The following is an 18716-nucleotide window of genomic DNA, read 5'->3' on the forward strand; positions in this document are numbered from 1 at the left end:
CATCATCTCATCAGTAGTGATGATGGTAAAGGAGTTAGAATGATAATTTATGGAGGTGGCAGGAACTTAGGGGAAAATGGAATCTTTTGGCAGATGTTTAGCCTGACAGGAGGAAGGCAGCATAGAGAGACTACAGATACAAAGTTGAATAGAAAATAGGTATTATATATCTCCTGACTCCATCAATTGCATTTTGGGGCTTCCTGTAAAACTAAATTGAGGACATGTGGAGTTGAAATGAGATGTATCAGATGGCACTCAAGAGGCCCGTTTGGTAAAATTACTTCAATTTAAAGAAGACTTCCCTAGCCTTCAGAGCTTCCCCAAGTGAAGAAGTGAGTTCCCTTGTTACTGTAAGGATTCAAGAAGAGGGCAATATGAGCTCATGGGAGGTGGCTCTCTTATTGAATGAGAGATTGTACTAGATCATTAGTTTCCAATCTTTTGGACTTCTCAGAGTAGTAATATTTTAGGGGGGAAAAAGGTAGGTGGACGTAGATTGATCCAGAGAGTTACCAACCTTTTAATGTTGTTATGTTAAGTGTATTAGTTTTCTATTTAGTGCTGTAACAAATTACCATGAATTTAGTGGCTTAAAACAGCACATGTTTATTATCTTCTAGTTCTGTTCATCAGAAGTCTGGTACAGGTCTCATCAGGCTAAAATCAAGGTGTCCGCAGGGCTGTGTTTCTATCTGGAAGCTCTAAGGGAGAACCCATTTTCTTGCCTTTTCCTACTTCTAGAGGCCACCCACATTCCTTAGCCTATGCCTCCCCTCCACCTTCAAAGCTACCAATGGCCAGGCAAGTCTTTTCCATGTTACATTACTCTGATACTGACTTTTGTTTTTTCTCTGTCTTCCACAATTAAGAAGCGTTGTGATTACATTGGGCCATCCAGATAACCCAGGATAACCGCAATATTTTAGGGTCAATTGATTAGCAACCTTAATTCAATTTACAGCCTTAATTCCCCTTTACTGTACAACCTAATTCACAGATTTTGGGGATTAAGACATAGATATCTTTTGGGGAGCCATTATTTTGTCTACCAAATAGGAGATAGAAGTGTAAATATATAAATATATCTCCTATGTAGTAGATATCATCATTTATCAAAATCATCATCATTTCAGAAGATAAAGGACTCTACATATAACATTAGAAAGTAGGAATAATATAGAAAAAATGATTGTCCTTCCTAAAAAAGAATAGTTGTCAACCTTACTCCAAGACACACACACACACACACACACACACACTTATTTTAGCAGACTGGACACTCCATTATAGGCCAACACCACAGCTTTAGAAAGGTCCCTTACACCTCTAAGCTTCTTTAATCCACTTGGATTCACTGTACTGTGGAATTACCTAGAGAAACTTCTTGTGACATGCCTCTGTAATCTCATAGCTATATTTTTCTTCTTCCTGCTGGCTTCAAATGTGATCATTAAGTCAGCCAGAGACTTCAGTTTCCTTTTTTCCCCTTGGTTCAAAAGAGTATAAAAAGTGTTCTGTAAATGATGTACAATATTGTTATTCTGATCTTTGGGGTAATCAAGTTGTTTGACATTTTTGTAATGATGCCTTTTGGAATATGGGTGGTGTAATTAGCTGCCACACTGTACATTAACAATACCTGTCCCACCCCTACAGACTTGGGGGCTATAAATAAAAGCATGACAGCTGGCTCCAGCCTTGCTTGTCGCTCACCTTTGAAGGGAACGCAGCCAGGTAGCTACACTAGAGTCCCCAGGAATCTAGGATGTAGTCAAAAATGACATCTTCAACAAGAAGAATTTGGTATTTTGCTAGTGGGGAGAGATGGAGACAGACACTCTCAGGAAGCAGACAACCAAGACATTTCATACTGAGAAGGCACAGAGGCCTCAGGTGGGGACAGCATTTTACCAGCACAGAGGCATTATATAGGGAGGGGAAGAGACAGAGGACAACAATGGCACCTTCTTGAGCCAAATTAGCAGTATTTCTTTCTTAACCCATTATTACCCAGAAGTAAGAATAGAAAAGAGCAATGAAGAAATGAATAGGGAAGGTAAAAGAGAAGGAAAGCTGTGCTACCTGGGGACTGTGTGAGATTGAGAGCTGTGGGGAGGATAATGTGATGGAGCTAACAGAGGCAAAGTATGCTAAAAAAAAAAAGAGCTTCCATACTTCATATTTTACTCATTCATCTCAGTTATTGTACTTCCCCCTCACTCTTATATAAGTTCCAACAAGATGGGATCTTTTTTCACTCGTATATCTCCCAATGCCTGTAACAGTGCCTGGCACATAGTAGATGCTCAATAAGGATTTGTTGAATGAATAAATAGCATTAATTGAGTATGTATTATGTGCAACGCACTGTTTCAGGTGCTGCCCATGAATGAACTCATTTTAACTTTCACAGCGATGCTGAGACAGGTACTATAGTTATCCCAGTTTTACAGATGAAGAAACTGGATCCCAGACACAGATATTAAGTAGCTTAACTAATAAGTGATAGATACATGATTTCAACCTATGTTCTAACTCCAGAAACTGCCTGTGTAATATGATCCTACAATGAGGCTCAGAGAGGTTAAGTAATTTGCACAAGGTCATACAGCTTATGCCTGGCACAGCCATGAATGGAACCAAGGTCTGCCTGGCTCAAAAGCTGTTGCCCTTCCCTCTTCACTTCATGACTTCATAAGATTGCTGAGACAAATATTTCTTATATCACCATTTTACCAAAGACAGTCTTCTGAGATAAAGAAATATGTATGGTTCATTAAGGATTCAGATGAAGGAAACAGCCAGCCCCCAAAAGAATCGTAAGTCCCAAAAGATCACCAATCTGCCACTGGTTCTCATTGTTGGTATTTGGGGATGGAGGGAGTTGAGGGAAGCAGCCAGCAGATGAGTCATGGGAAAGCGCTGGTGGATCCATCTATGCTACCTTGGCTGAGAGCTAGGCATTAAAGATAAGTTGCTTTCATGCCAGGCGAATCCTGACCCATACTGCCCTAGATAGTTCCAGAGTATGGATGGTGAGGAGATGGTGATAAAGCATTTCTAAGAGACTGGTTCATAATTCATTGTATGACGTTGTGCAAGACACTTCCTCCCTTTGTGTTGCAGTTTCTATATGATAGGCAGACATCAGATCAGTGGAACTCTGTTCAATCAGAAGAGCTCCATTTTGTCTCTTTTTATATATCAGACTTTTCCACATAAAATTTCATTTGGAGAAAGGATTTCACCACTAAAACCTATGCTTTCAAAATGACTGAATAAAAAAATCTTTAAGTTCCTTCTTGCTCAGACATTCTAAGAATCCAAAATCATAAACACTGTCCTGTGGGTCAGCTCAGTCTTTCATTTGGCCCTACTTTCTACAGCTAGGAATAGGCCCAAGGATCCACTGTGAGAGGCCATTTACAGGTCCCCTGTGCCCCAGCTTCTTTCAGAGGCCATTAATCCTGCCCTCATATGGCAATTATCTTCCCCATTGGGCTACTCCTCTATGGGCCTTCTACTTGTGTTACCTGTATGTGTTGGAGTGGATGGAGCAAGGGTAACAAGGCACAAGCGTCAGTATTTGCAGAATGGCTGCACCTCTGGTTTATATGAAGGGAGTAGAATGTTTCCTGGTTTCCTTCTAACACTCTTCTTGTTGATGTCCACCACCATGTGTCTGCCTTTTGGACCACAGTAGCATGTTATTCCCTAAGGATTGCCGCTGATCTATAAATACTCCTGAGTCTCTTGCTTGAGTCACAACAAAAGCTGTATGCTTAGTTTGGAATTTTTTATTTTCAGTGAGTTTCCTCACATGGGTTCCTCATATATTTTTATAAGGTCTTCCTTTCTCTCATTTTGTTCATCATCATACATAGTCTTAAATATTTCACCTGGTGTACCTTCCTGGACTCAAGTTATAAAGTTTTACCAAAGTCTGGGTTTCACATATACAATATGATTCCTTTATTATAAAACTTTAAGACAAGAAAAAATAATATTTTGTTTAGATGTGTATTTGTATATTTTTTAAAAGACCAAGGTAATGATTAATATAAAAATAAAGATAGTAGTTACTTGGAATGGGGACAGGGGCTGGGGTGGGGTGGGGTGATGTCAAGACAGAGAAATGGAATAGAGGAGGAACACATAGGTAAAAATAAGTTACCAGTAATGTTATAGTTCTTCGGATGGGTGATGGGTTTATGGGTGTTCATTGTAACCTAAGTAAACAGATAAATGTAATAAATAAAATATGAAAGGTCCACATATGAACCAATAATGATTAATTAATTCTGTACCCCTGAGTTCAAAAACAATGATTAGAAGAGCCATACTAGGTTTCTTTTCCATTAACTAGAATCTCACCACCATAATATACTTACTTTTATTTTCTGTTTCCTTCTAGTATGTAAAGGGCTTTTTGAAACCCAAAGTGGATCATAGCTGTAGGTTTCCCTCTTTCTTAGTTTATTTTCCCCTTCAATTATTGCTTATAACCTAGTCAGGTTGGCATTCTCCTTGTTGAAAATATGTTGCATTTCCCCATGAGGCTATTTTTATATAGGATTCATGTATCTTCATCTTTCTCTTGCTAGTTGGTATGGATATGAGAATTACCAGCTACCCTCTGAATCATTTTGGTTGAAGGGTCATGATTGCTTCTTCCTGCCTTCCAGCCCCATGACCATTATTAGTAGGAAGAGGTTCTTTCTAGGGTTGACAGATAAAACACAGGATACTGAGTTAAATTTGAATTTCAGATAAACAACAAATAATTTTTTAGTATATGTATGAATTTGAGACATACTTATACTAAATAAATATTTATCTGAAATTCAAATTTAATGGAGATCTAATATTTTTATTTGTTAAATTCAGAGACCCTGTCTAATGTGGACCAATAATTACCCTTTAATGACATTATCGGACTTGGGTCCCAAAGAGTGTGAGTTTTGGAGTCAGAGAGATTCAGCTTCAAATCCTGGCTCCTTGGCTTAATAGCTAGAACACTTTGTCTCATAATTCATATCTATTAAATAGGAATACTAGCAATACCTCATAAAGTTGATGGAATATTAAATGAGAAAATATTTGTATAGTACTTAGTGCTGTGCCTGGGTAAGTGCTATTATCATTATTATTGGCTATTATTATTGGTAGTTTTATAAGAAACTTTATGTGCGATATGCAAGATTAGACATCTGGTACTGCAGAGCTCTCCATTTACAGGATTAATTTTGAGAGGGGGACTTTTCTTAGTATCTCCTCCGCTGATGACCAAAATATCCCTTTTGTTTCTGAGTACGGTACTCCCTTTGGCCCCCTGTCATGAAGTACCCCAGATTCATTCTCTAGTTGGCTTTTTCTTTGTAATATAAAGACCTTTTCTGTACATGTGTTTGGGGGTCACTTAGAATTACTCAAGTTGGAGGCTATTGTGTCCCAGGCTGGAGATGGTTGAGTGACTGTTAATCACCTTTGAAATGCTACCCTCAAGCCAATGACTAATAAGTTTGGCTGATAAAAGAGAACATTCCTAATCAACATAGATTTACATACAATACATGGAAAGCAAGATACCACATCCATTGAGAACTCTCTATCTCTCACAACAGGGTCAAGAAATGAATTAAATTGATTTTCCACTTTCTTTCATCCTACTTTCAATGCCTTCCTTCCTTTTGATGCCCAACACCTTCACTGTTTCTCCTATCAGGAAGGACTCCAGATACATTCTCTTCTCTGACCCACCCATCCCCATCAAAACTTACCCGTCTGCTTTCCCACTCATCTTGGCATCTAATCATATATATTAATTTATCTTACCACGATAAAGGTTAAGAAAGGTTCTATTTTGCTCTCCCAAGCCACAGACTTTTACTTAATACCATAAGCCTGAAGAAGTGAGCCTTAACAGTGGTATTTAGGGTTTTCTAGCAAATAAAGGAGACCATGCAGGACCCCTTAAATCACATCACATTATGCCTGTTATGTCTGCTTCGCATGAATGAAAGGAAGCAGTGGTGCAGATAATCTAAAGATCATTTCCACTTGGTTTGGGAATGCACCACACGGTGTTGTGGCGGATTTGCTCTGCTAATTATGTTCTACTGAAGCTAATATTGAAATTGGTTCACATTCTTTAATCTCATCTGGGCCAGAAGGCAGAAGAGGCAGTGGTGTGGCCCACTTTGAAATGAAGGAAAGCTGACAACTATGAGGGGGACACAACAGTTCTACATGTGGGCTAACAGAGTCTACAAAATAAATACAGAAGGATCAAGATAGAACTTTGCCAATTACACATGGGCCGAATAGGAAGCCACCTACCCCCTGTGACTCAATGGGCACTAAAAGCCAGTCTTTCCATGGCCTGCCCAGAATCTTAAATCCTCTAAATTAGTAGCCTACATTAAGGGTCTTAATCGTAACATAAGTTGTTAAGGCATTATGTAACCTAGGAAAAGTAACACATTTCCTAGAAGACACATTCGTAATTAGTCTGACTAAATCCTCAGTCATTACTGTCACCTAGGAGAAAAAGCAATGAAGGGGTGGGACACAAGACAGTTGTACCTTGATGGGAGTATGGGTACACTAAGAGTCCCCAGGGAAGCTATAGTGGGAGTACAAAAGCACCAAGTGCCTAAGAGGTGAGCTGGGAGGGTGACTGAAAGAGGGTAAGACAACCTTCACCTCTATGCTTCCCATGTTTTCTCAGTTTTCCGTTCATAGTAGACATAGAGAATATGTAACTGTATCAGATAAATTCTTCCCTTTCTTACCCTTCTCCTGCTGGGCAACAGAGTTTTCAAGGGCTTCTAGAGATTTTCTGAGATCTTGGTTTTCTTTTGAGGCATGTAATTTAGAGCCTAACTGTACGTTGTATTTCCAACCCTACAAGCTGCAGCAAAGGGACAATGAAGCTATTGAAATTTCTTTCTCTTTTTCTCATTGCAGTCTGCTCCCAGTTCTCTAGAGGGGTGTATGCCATCTTTGGATTCTATGACCAGATGTCAATGAACACCCTGACCTCTTTCTGTGGAGCCCTGCACACGTCCTTTGTCACACCCAGCTTCCCCACTGATGCAGATGTGCAGTTTGTCATCCAGATGCGCCCAGCCTTGAAGGGTGCGATTCTGAGTCTTCTGGCTCACTACAAGTGGGAGAAGTTTGTGTACCTCTACGACACAGAACGAGGTAAGAAGAGGCATCTGCTCACCTCTTTGAATATTCATGTAATAGTGGTTAATAGTTGTGTTCAACCTTCCTCAACTCATATGCCCATTTCTTCCAACAAATAAAATCTAGTCCTCTATTTAAATTGTATTTAATATTCAAAATAAATCAAAGGTTAAAACCAAAAATATCAAAGCAATGGTAATTTTAGAATCTAATTTTTTAAGCTGTAGAAGTCCTCCCTGAAAAGTGGTTTGGGACACCCTTTTGGTTGAGTCACTGTTGCTGAAAAAGAACACCTCCCCCAAAATACATTATCTGGTCTAAAATACACAAAGTAAAAGCAGCTTAGTCTAAAGTAGAGAGAAGCCTAAACTGAAAAGTTTTAGAAAAAATAATCCTGTCAGAGACTATGGTCATCCCTATTTCATAGATGAGATAACTGAAGCCCAAAGAGGAAATGTGCTTTTTCACACAGCAGTTTACCCACAGAAGTGGGACTGGTGACAATGCTGCCCGTTTCCAGGGCTTATTCTGCCATATCACACTAGGTCTTCAGCTTACAGGGCCTCCACAATTACCAGATAGAAATAATGAGTGAAAACTGGCTAAACTGGGCTTTGGAGCTGGATGGTTTTCCTAACAATGAGATAATGTATTGAGGACACATTCTATTGAAACAGTCTCAGAAATGAGGAGTCTGATATTACGTAGTATACAGTAAGGTGTATTAATTAATTAGCTAAAGTATACATGCCAAAATTCACCTAAATGGACTCCTCCAAATCCCAGTTATCTTTGAGGGTTCCTCAGTAAAACCAAGGGATCCTATCACCATGATATTCCAGAAGACAATGGTACTTTCTCAGTCATTTACCTGTAACTCTACCTATAGGCTGAGGATGGTTCTCTATGACTCAGGGTTTTCAGACTCAGAGAAGGAAGGAGTAAATGGAAGGCCTGTCTGCCTAAGGGATACCTGGGGAAGAGATCCTTCTAGGTAACTTACCTTGAAGAGCCATTTTGCTCTTGGGAATCCAGAGCACTTTTCACTTTACTCTCCTTTTGCTGCACCATCAAGTCCTATGAGGAAATACTTATGCCTGTTTTTGCCTATGGTACTTAATTCCAAAATATCAACAAATTTCATGAACCTAAAGCAGGACACCAGAGTTCTAGTCTAAGTTCTCTGACCTTGACCAAGTCACTGTAATACTCTTGGCCTTGATTTCCTCACCTCTTCCTGTCCCTTCTTAATGTAATATTCTATGATTCTGTGATTTTTTGAGATATTATGCCAGACAAAGGACACTTTGTATCTTGCTACCAACCCTAACTTATATATTAGCAGCTAAGTATTCAATCGATTCTATAAGCCATTATCAACCCCACAATGGTATGTTCCAATCCTGTGAAAGATACATATACAATATGGTTCCAGTAGGGGGCGGACAGAAAAGGATATTCATGAAACAACTCATAAATAACATAGAACAATATCAAATTAAGTGCTACACTATAGACTCTGATTGCTTTAAGAATTGTAAAAAGGTAGTACTTCAAAAAAGTAGAGTTTTCAGAGAAGGCTTGCTAGAGGAGCTAGCCTTGAAGGATAGGTAAATTGTGGATTACAAGAGAGGAGGGAAATGGGGGTTTGGAGAGGGAAAAGAGCACAAACAAAAGGCAATGTCAGGAAGGAGCACTGTGTGTTCAAGCAGAGCCTCATCTGACCGGAGTAACCAAAATAGTTTGAATGTTCTAATTCACAATTTGCTAAATTTTAATGCATTTCATTTTGTCCAAACACCAAGGATGAATTAGCCTATTTTCATGTACTGCATACAGTGTAATCTAGTGCACAGCAATCTCATTTTCAGAACTGAAGTTCATAAATCAGGCAGCTTCTCTCCTGAAACTTTTTAAACACTAAATATAAGTTCTACTAATACTATAACCTCCCATTTATTGAAAAGCAGAAGACACAATTAATGAATTTTCTCCCCATCACCTGTGACCCTTCTCTGTTCATTAGCTCTCTATTAGAGGAAAGGAAGAAAAAGCCCATCTGTCTATTTCTTATCCCTGCACCTTTTCTCACATCTTCTCACTAAACAGTTTTGACAAGTCTATGGTCTTGGAGCCAAAAGAAACCTTTCTGAATTATGTAAGTTCGTATGTTTTTCCTCCGTAGACATTTAGCTGGTGGGACTAATCTACTCTGCTTAAGAGATACTTTTCATAAACTGTTACACTAATTTCCTCCTTGGAAAGCCTTCTCAAAACACCATACCAGGATTCTATTCCAAAATCTTCAGTGACTTTCTATTACCTACTTTGAAAAAAAAGTGGTCTGTTCTTCAAGACTCAATTGACATGATTATGCCTCAACCAACTAACAAACCTGTTTTCCTTATGCTACCTAAAAAGAACCCTCCACTATAGACAGCTCCCATTGACCACTGTTGCCCAAATGTGCCAGAACCACACCTGCCTCAGCAACTTCACTTCTTCTACTACCTGGAATTCTCTCCTTCATCTTGATTATGAGAATCATGCCCATCCTTCCATATTTCAAAATCCACCTCAATCTCTATCTCCCCAAGCTAGCCTTTGTTGACCACTCCAACACACAGTGATGTGATTCATTCACTAATTCATTCAATAGATGCTAAGGTTATAATGATAAACAAGGTAGATATGGTCCCTGCCATTATAAAGCTTATATTCTAATGAGGGAGATAGATAAAAGTCAAGTAAACCAACAAATAAAATCATTGCACATTTAAATAAGGTACTACGAAGGAAACAAAGATACAGATAATAATGGATAAGGCCTAATTTGAAAAGGATGTTCAGTGACAGCCTCATTGAGAAGGGGCATTAAAGCTGAGAACTAAATGATTAGAAGGAGGCAACCATGTGAAGAGTAGAAGGAAAGAGTTTCAAGCAGTGGAAACAGCAAGTGCAAAGGACCTGTGGCATGTTTGAGGAAATAAAAGAAGACCAGTGTGGCTAAAGGGTAACAAGTAGGTGGAAAGTGGCCTGAGAGGAGGCTGTAGAGGTAGACCGGAGCCAGATTATAGCCATGGAGTATAAATAGGAGCCATGGTAAGGGGTATGGATTTAATTCTAACTGCAGTGGGAAGTCATTGGAGGATTCTGAGCAAGGGAGTCACATGATCTAAGTTTCTGTAGATAATGGAGTGTGGTGCAAGAGTGAAAGAAAGGAAACCAATTCAAAGGCCATTGTTGTCATCCAGGTGAGAGATGATGCCAGCTTAGACTAGGCTGGAGATGGAGAAAAGGGGATGGAGTTGAAATATACTTTGGAGACACAATCAACAGAACTTGGGAACAGATTGACTGTGGGATGTGAAGGAAAGGAAGGATTCATAGATGACTACTGAGCTTTTGGCTTGAGAGACTAGGTAAGATGGTGACGCCATTTTCTGAGGTGACTGTGCAGGAGGAGAGCCAGTTTTTTTTTTTTTTTTTTGAGACAGAGTCTCGCTCTGTTGCCTGGGCTAGAGTGAGTGCCGTGGCGTCAGCCTAGCTCACAGCAACCTCAAACTCCTGGGCTTAAGCAATCCTCCTGCCTCAGCCTCCCCAGTAGCTGGGACTACAGGCATGTGCCGCCATGCCCGGCTAATTTTTTCTGTATATATTTTTAGTTGTCCATATAATTTTCTTGCTATTTTTAGTAGAGACAGGGTCTCGCTCTTGCTCAGGCTGGTCTCGAACTCCTGACCTCGAGCGATCCACCCGCCTCGGCCTCCCAGAGTGCTAGGATTACAGGCATGAGCCACCGCGCCCAGCCAGGAGAGCCAGTTTTAAGGAACAGAGATCTTCCCTTCTTCTAAACACCCATAGAGCCATTTTGCCCATGTCATTCACTAGGCACTGAGCATAACTGCTTTCTGTTGTTGTGTCACTGGGTCTGCTCTATACCCTCCCAAGCCCTTCTCTTGAGTGTGATAACAAACAATTGGTTAGCCCCTAGAGTTACACTTTGTGCCTCCCCTGCTACATAGCACAGGCATATATCATACTTAGTGTTTTCCAGCCTCCATTACTGATTCATCAAGAATAAGCCCATGTCTGTTTTTCAGTGCTGGGCTGAAATGAGAGAGAGAGAGAGAGAGAGAGAGAGAGAGAGAGAGAGAGAGATATGAGAGAGAGAGAGAGAGAGAGAGATGAGAGAGAGAGAGAGAGAGAGAGAGAGAGAGAGAGAGAGAGAGAGAGAGAGAGGAGAAGGAGGAAGGATGGAAGGGGAAGGGGAGACAGAAGGAAGGAAGGAAGGAAAAAAGGAAGGAAGGGAGGAAAGAAGGAAAGAAAAGAAAGCCTAATTTATAAATCAAACTATTTGGCACAATTCTTTAAAGTATTCGGTAAAGTATCTATTTTGTATTTTCTCATGTTCTTCAATGATCATCTGTTGCTTCAGTAATAAAAATTATGGGGAGAAATTTCAATAGCAAGGCATAATTTTGGAATATTTTAAATTACATAAGAGTTATGGAAGACAAAGACAGAAGGGAGCACCTATAATTACATTCAAATAAACTAAATGTACAAATGATGTGACTCCACTGTATAAGGGCAGAGATGAGTGAGGAGCTGAGAAATGGGTTAAACAGGTCATTTAAAATATTTGTAGCACACCCAAGATGATGTTTCCTCTGGAATTATGAAACATTGAGTGGATTTCAGGGTTTTGTTGGCTTTGCTTTGATTACCGTCTGCAGAGAAAGGCCTGGTTTGGGGTTTGCAGGTCATCACTTTACTTAGTTTCTAAAATACCACCTTGGCTCATTAAAACAAAGTTGAAAATTATGTTCTTGGTGTTATGTACATAAAAGGTCAGTTTGGGGAAAAATTATGAGGTTGACTAAATGTGTTATCTGCCCCCTCTGTACCCTCTCCTCTTTATTGACATCCCTTTTCCTTATTTAGCCAGAACTCCTCACTGTGGCACATGTCTACACCTGCCCTCCCTGGCAGGAGCAAAACCTTAACATCTCTGTTCCAAACTGCCTCTACACCTCCATTAAAAACTTCCCTGTCCTGCATTTTGTTCCCACTGATTAATAGTCTTTCTCTCCTAGTGACAATAACTCAGCTGACCAATTTATTCATGTGAATTTATCTATGGCTATTAGTTACTTGATGTGTTAGTGCATCCAAGGAAGAAGATATTCCTATTCATGCAAAGGCCTTTTGCGGACATAGAACTCTAATCCAAAGTGTAATTTTCTAATTCTAAGATCCCAGGCACCACGAGTCCAGTTTGGGAGGTTCTTTGCCCATATACCTTCCTATATAGGAAGTCCTAAAACCATGCTAGGGAGGTGGCCACCTCTTCTAGTTATTAGACCTATCTTTTGGGTGCAAGTGACCTAGTTCTGTGTGGTGCTAACATTTCCCCCAGAACAGCGACATACTTGAGAACTGCAGCCAGACTCTCTCGTGCACCTGACAACTCTCCTTGGCTTCAATGGGCACAGCCCACAGAGATGAAAGAATCCGGCCCAGCTGTGGCTCTCAGCTTAGATAATGAGATAATAGCTCTGGGTGCCCTTTGAGGCAACTAGTCCCTACCTTCTTGCTAGTGTTCAATAAACTCCTGCTGTCTCCCATTCTCAACCTGAAACTCCCTACTCAGTTCCCAAGTAACTCTCTGGACGTCAACAGCCTTCTAAAAGACCTTTCTATTTTCTCTCGAAGGTTGTGGCAGGAACATGGGCAGTTGTAACAATTATCCCGTCAGTCAACAAGCAATTATTGGGCTTTCCCCAGTGCTGGCTTGTGCTAGGCCACTGGAAGTATTTAAAACAAGCAGAAATTAGGTTCTGCCTTTGAGGAGTTGACAATCCTGTTACTGAAATAGTGATTTATCTAAGCAGCCTGGAAAAAAATAATTTTTAACCCAACTGTTCCCACATCCACCAATGATATTTGCATCCATTAGAGCAGACACCTTGTGAAAAGATTAAAGGGTTGTCAGATAGCTAGGAAGGTGGGAAAATGTTGATAGGTCCTGAAGGGCTTAAGAGATTCCCCAAAATAAAGAGAAAAGGCCCTTTCCCCAGAGGACTATGCATTTTCTCAACTGGCTGGATTTGAACCCTACTGAGAGACAAGCAAAACTTCCATTGCTCACACCTTTCTGCATGTGTTATTCACCACCTCATTACATAGCCTAGCCTTATCCTTTCCACCCAGTTCTACTTTCCCAGATAAAGGACAAAATCAGTCTTTGTCTTCCTTCTCTTTCCTTCTCCCTCTCCTCTTTCTTCTCTTCTCTCCTTTCCTCCTTTATCCTCTCCTTACTTCCTCCTCTTCCTCGCTCTTTCTCCTCACAAATACACATACACACATCCCAATAGCAATCAATGGCACAAGTCAACAAATTGCTGTTATTGTCATCATTTTATTATCTTATTTTGATAAGAGCAACTGCCATTTCTTACGCACTTATGTACTAGGCCCTGAGCTTCTGGATTATCACATCTAATCCTCATAACATCCCTACATCTTTACAACCCAGGAAACCAAGGCATAAAATGTTTAAATGATGGTTCCTAGGGTCACACAGCTACGAAGTAATGAAACCAGATTTCAACCCAGGTCTGTCACATTCCAGAGACTATGTGCTGTTCACTGGCTGACATACTGCCTCCCACACTCTTAAAATTTGAGCACAGCTATTACCTCTTCCCTTAGTATTCCCTTCAGCCAGTCTTCAAGGACCTGGTACTCAGACCCTCCCTATCCTAGTAGTCTTTCTGTGGATGCAATCCAGTTGCCAATTTCATTCTTAAAGTATGGTGTCCACAAATGAATACAATATCTTGTGGTGTCAGAGTACCAGGGATCCAGATAGGCAGGAGATCAAAAATCTAGGTTAATGGGCAGATGAGTTGCAAAGGTGAAGGCAGAGTTCTAAATGCAGGCAGAAGGTAGGTTTGCTCACAGTGCACACCAGTGGAGTGCTGCTGTGTTCAGGACCTGACTCCGAGGTAAAGGGAACTCATATATTCCTCTCTGGGGCACAATTTCCAGAGCACAGAAAGACATAAACCTGCAGGTCCCCATTGCTAAGGGGGTATTTCTGATTGGAGAAGAAGAAAGCAGGGAGTGACATGTCAGTATCATAAGCTTCTTTAAAGTTCCTGCCAAGTACTTGCCAGGAATTTTAAAGACAGTATCAGGTATCAGGTATCTCAACTAAAAAATAAAACAGACTACGGTGGTTTTTTTTTTTTTCCCTCCTCCACTTTAAGAACTAATTAAAGGATGTGCGAAGGAAACAGATGGCTCCAATTCTAGTCATGTCCATTTGCCTTCTGGGAAAAGTGAAGTCAAGAGAGTTTTATTGAAATTCAAGCTACTTTTTACATCTGAATAAATTAGGAAGGCCCAGAGAGTACATTATCCTGTGAGAGACAGATACTAAATTCCCCTGTTTGAGCAGCAATAATCGGGGTTGACAGTACCTGAGACATTTAGTAGTTCCTGCAGCCTGCCTAATCTATTGTGATGAGTCTTCAACTTTGAGAGCATCTTGAGAGCCTGCACAATAATAATAGTGAATGACTATTTGGACTGGATTGTGAATAAAAGACAGTACATGTGTCTATAATGAGAATTTCATTGAAAATGAAAATACCAAAACTGTCATATTTTTTAATACTTCGATTTGCACATCCTTGACTGCTTTGGGGCATAAGAAGAGAAAGTGCCGAGCAATTTGTTGTCAGCTCTTGAAATAAATTATTTAAACACTTCCTCTCCACAGAGGTTATTAACTTAGTAGCTCGTTCCTTGGGTTGGACCATCAGTAGGGGAAAAAAATCACAAGACATTAAACCACCCTTTCAAACACTGCATATTAGTTACTGTGGAAATTGTTCTTTCAGTAGCTTAACATATTTTGCTGTAGCTCTCCAGTGCTGCAGATTAGACTGCAGCGACTATTAATAAATACTGTCATATTTTACAGCTGTCATGCAAAGCTGAAAAAAGGCTTCGCTGTGATTAGATCCTGTTTACTGTAATATTTCCAGCTCAGACTCAGAAAGGCAGTTTTCCTATAAAGGTATTTTCCATAAGTAGAATATTTCTCCATCGAATGACACGACTAATTTTAATGTATGGTTAACTCCTTGGTGGCAGTGAATTTGAGGTTGAATTGACTTCACAGCCAGATACATTCCTCTCCAGAGACACATTAAGCTAAAATGTCAAATTTTCTCTCTTGAGTTGTCCTTCATATGTAGAGATGGTGCTACTGTCAGGAGATGTGCTTTGAGTAACCCCTCCTCAGCCCCTATCAAGGACAAATCTGTGCTAGTTTATCTAACTTCTTTTACCCTGTCCCTCTTGTGACCGATAGCATTGTTTGCAAGACAGCTGGTCAGGATTTAGGGTAGGAATGTTACTTCAGTGGGCTAGCTAAAAATTCTGCTTCCTGAGCTAAAATGTCATCGTGTGAGCAAAAGAAACAGATCTCTAGCCCCCCTGCCATGCATTAGCTGTTTGAAATGGTATTCGCATCTCTGATAAAAGGAGGTGACAGCTGGCAGAGTTGCTTTTGCTCTGACCTTCCATTGCTTTTTATCAAGCTCCTTGAGGAATTAACCCTCACTTAGCTGAATATAGTTTTTAATGAATGGGTAGTCCTCACAGCTTTAAGGGTTAGCTGGAGTGTTCTATAAATTCAGGGTTTGGGCCTGAGAGGTCATTGAAAAGGTTCTTCTAAATGTTCCTTGAGGAAGGGACAGAGTGATGTAGACCTGCAAATGTGACTTTGAGGTAGGTTTGTCCCTTAGAGCCCTTTAGACAACAATTAAAGCCAAGGAAGAGTTGTTGTGGGAGTTAAACAAGAGAATGCATATAATGTCTTTAGCACCAAGCTGAACACTGTAATGTGCTTAATGAATTTTAGCTCTTATTATTTTATTTCCACTATAGAATAGTGGTCCACAATAGGGAAGGAGTATAATTTTTCCCCCTCAGGGGCCGTTTGGCAATGTCGAGAGACATTTTGGTAATGGGTAGAGGCCAGGAATGCTGCTACACATCCCACAATGCACAGGGCAGTATCCTTCTCCCACAATAAAGAATTATTTGGCCCAAAATGTCAATAGTGCCAAGGAAGCAGCAGATCAAATGAATGATTGCAGAAACTCCTCAAGAGGTTGTCAGTGAACCAAGCTAGCATTTACTGGGTGTCTCTTACTGTGCCTAGATCGGTATTAACAGCTATGTTCATTCAATAAGAGGTAGAGCCTTTGGCTCTAAAGAACTTACATTGTGGCCCAAGAGATGGGCCAAGATTAATGCATGTGAAGCAAAGATTAGTATGAAACAGCATAAAGCAAGAGCTAGATTGTGTGGTACAGATTCGAAGTACTGTGGGAGTCCAAAGAAGAGAGTTCATGATAGGCAGGCTGGACTAGTCAGGGAAGGCTTCATGGAAGAAGGCATAAATGTTTCTGAGCCCACCACAGAACTGCCTCCACTAGCCATGACCTTGCTTTGATTGCTAAGGCCAAGTTGGTATCTGGAACAGAAACAACATGGCATTCCCACCAATGCTCCCAAACGTCAGAGCTCAGGGCAAGAAACGCAATTAAAAGAAAAACCAAAAAAGGAACAATGTTCCTTTTACTAAATGGAAAGCAATTACAGGGCTGTTGAAAATAGGCAGTAAACAAAAGGAGGGAGGGAAATACTGGCAAAATTCCATTTTCCCAACTAATCCTGTAGCAAAAGTGCAATTTGCAACAAAATCAACAGTGCTCTCTCCCTCCCTCTTGCAGTCAGACACATTGTTTGGCATCAACATGGCTACACATGATGCCTTAGCCAAAAACTATATGGAAGCTAGAAAGACAGAATATGGATTGGGGGGAGAGAGGGGTAGAGGTTAAGGTGGAACACAGCTCACTCTACCCCGGGCTGCCACCACAGTCTCTGTGGAGAACCTTCATTCAGGGGAATGGGGGGCACAAATAAAGACTACTGCACTCCCTCTCTTCCTGGATCCTTTCCAATCAATAAGTTGCCAGTGTCAGCTGCTGTCCTGCTTTGTCGACTCCAAAATTATCTGATTAATTCTCTGGTGCTAACTGCCTCAGCGGGCTTTCTCGGCAGTAGAACGGAGGCTAATTAAGATCATGTCAGGCAAGGAGGCTGACAGGTTATGTTCCTGGGCCACACTGAAGTTTTAGAGGGTGTTTCAACTCCACTGCAGGAAGACAGTGCTTGGCTAGGCACTGATTCCATAGCAGGTCTCCCATTTATTTCCACCGGTTCCTGCATCAGTGGACCTCCATTTTGTCAAGGATTTACATCCTTCTCCTTGGGGTAATTAGCTGCCACTGTGTAGCTTTCAATTGCATTACTTGGGCTCCCTTTCATTTGAATTTTTAATAAGCCTGTAAACAAAGATAACAGTTAATGGGGTCATTTTCCCTCCTAAATCACAGGTATGTGTGTCTGAGTGTGTGTGTTCTTGTATGGCTTGCCACCATATAGCCCACAGAGGTGAGTTTAGGACAAATAAAGGAAGCTCTACTTTTCACAGCAGGTAGAAAATGGAGGAAACATATGGAACTCATTACACCAAGTGGTGGATTAGACTGAAAATATAAATAGCTTTCCCCTCCACCCCAAATAAAGGCTTAGATGAATTCATGGATCACAGACCCACAGTGAGTTATTAAGGGAAACAGAGGTGTTTGGAGATTTTTCTAAACTGAAGTTGACACAAATTGCCCAAGTATATTTTTGAGGCTGTATTTATCGTCTCATAGGCAAATGGTCACACAGAGTACTGGCATTCTATTCCCCATGTTTTTAAAGATAATCTCAAGAGTCCACCAAGCATCTAGGAGGTGGGGAGAAATGCTCAGAAATAGAGGAAAGTTCTCCAGGGCCATTCTGTATAGTTTCATATAGTCAGAATCTATAACCATTGTCAAAGATAAAAGAAGCCAAATGCTAGTTAAAGAGTTAAGGACAATTTTAATCAGTAATATACTATTGCAATAGGGAAACAGTTCAACCATAATCTGAACTCACCTTCAATTTGTACCAAGGGGACTGAGAATTTTAAAGGGAGAATGAGAGAATAGGGTTGGGGGTGAAAAGGGGCTCAGTAGAGTCAGGAAAGTGAAAAATTACAAAACGCAGGAAGAGGGTATTGGTCTGTGTGAAACTCATCTGAGTTTGTTAACTGGTGATTATTGAAGGCTGGGAGACAGGGGCCCTATATTCAAGTATTGGTTGGAAGAAACAATAAATTCTTTTGGCAGCCTTGAGTTTTCTCAGGCAGGCACTTTAAAGGAACCTAGGGTCATCCTACGGATGTAGCCTTAAGATGTTAGAAAGTATGTTAGTGTTTTGTTCAAGGCTTTATAGGCCAAGGTTGAGGCCTTATTGAGAAGAGGGCTCAGAGTAGCCCTGGCGAGAGTTTGATCAAGGAGAGAATCTTTGTCATCACACATCAAGAACACCTT

General features: G+C 40.5%; 1 protein-coding gene across 1 annotated transcript in view; it reads left to right on the top strand.

Annotated features, from left to right (window-relative positions):
- GRIA3 (glutamate ionotropic receptor AMPA type subunit 3) overlaps nucleotides 1-18716 on the top strand; it is a 274784-nt gene that overhangs the window by 63878 nt on the left and 192190 nt on the right. The window contains exon 3 of the mRNA XM_045537747.1: nucleotides 6973-7212. Within this exon, the coding sequence (XP_045393703.1) occupies nucleotides 6973-7212 (240 nt within the window). The remainder of the gene's footprint in view (nucleotides 1-6972; nucleotides 7213-18716) is intronic.

The sequence above is a fragment of the Lemur catta genome, chromosome X, assembly GCF_020740605.2.
Source record: "Lemur catta isolate mLemCat1 chromosome X, mLemCat1.pri, whole genome shotgun sequence".
NCBI classification, from domain to species: Eukaryota; Metazoa; Chordata; class Mammalia; order Primates; family Lemuridae; genus Lemur; species Lemur catta.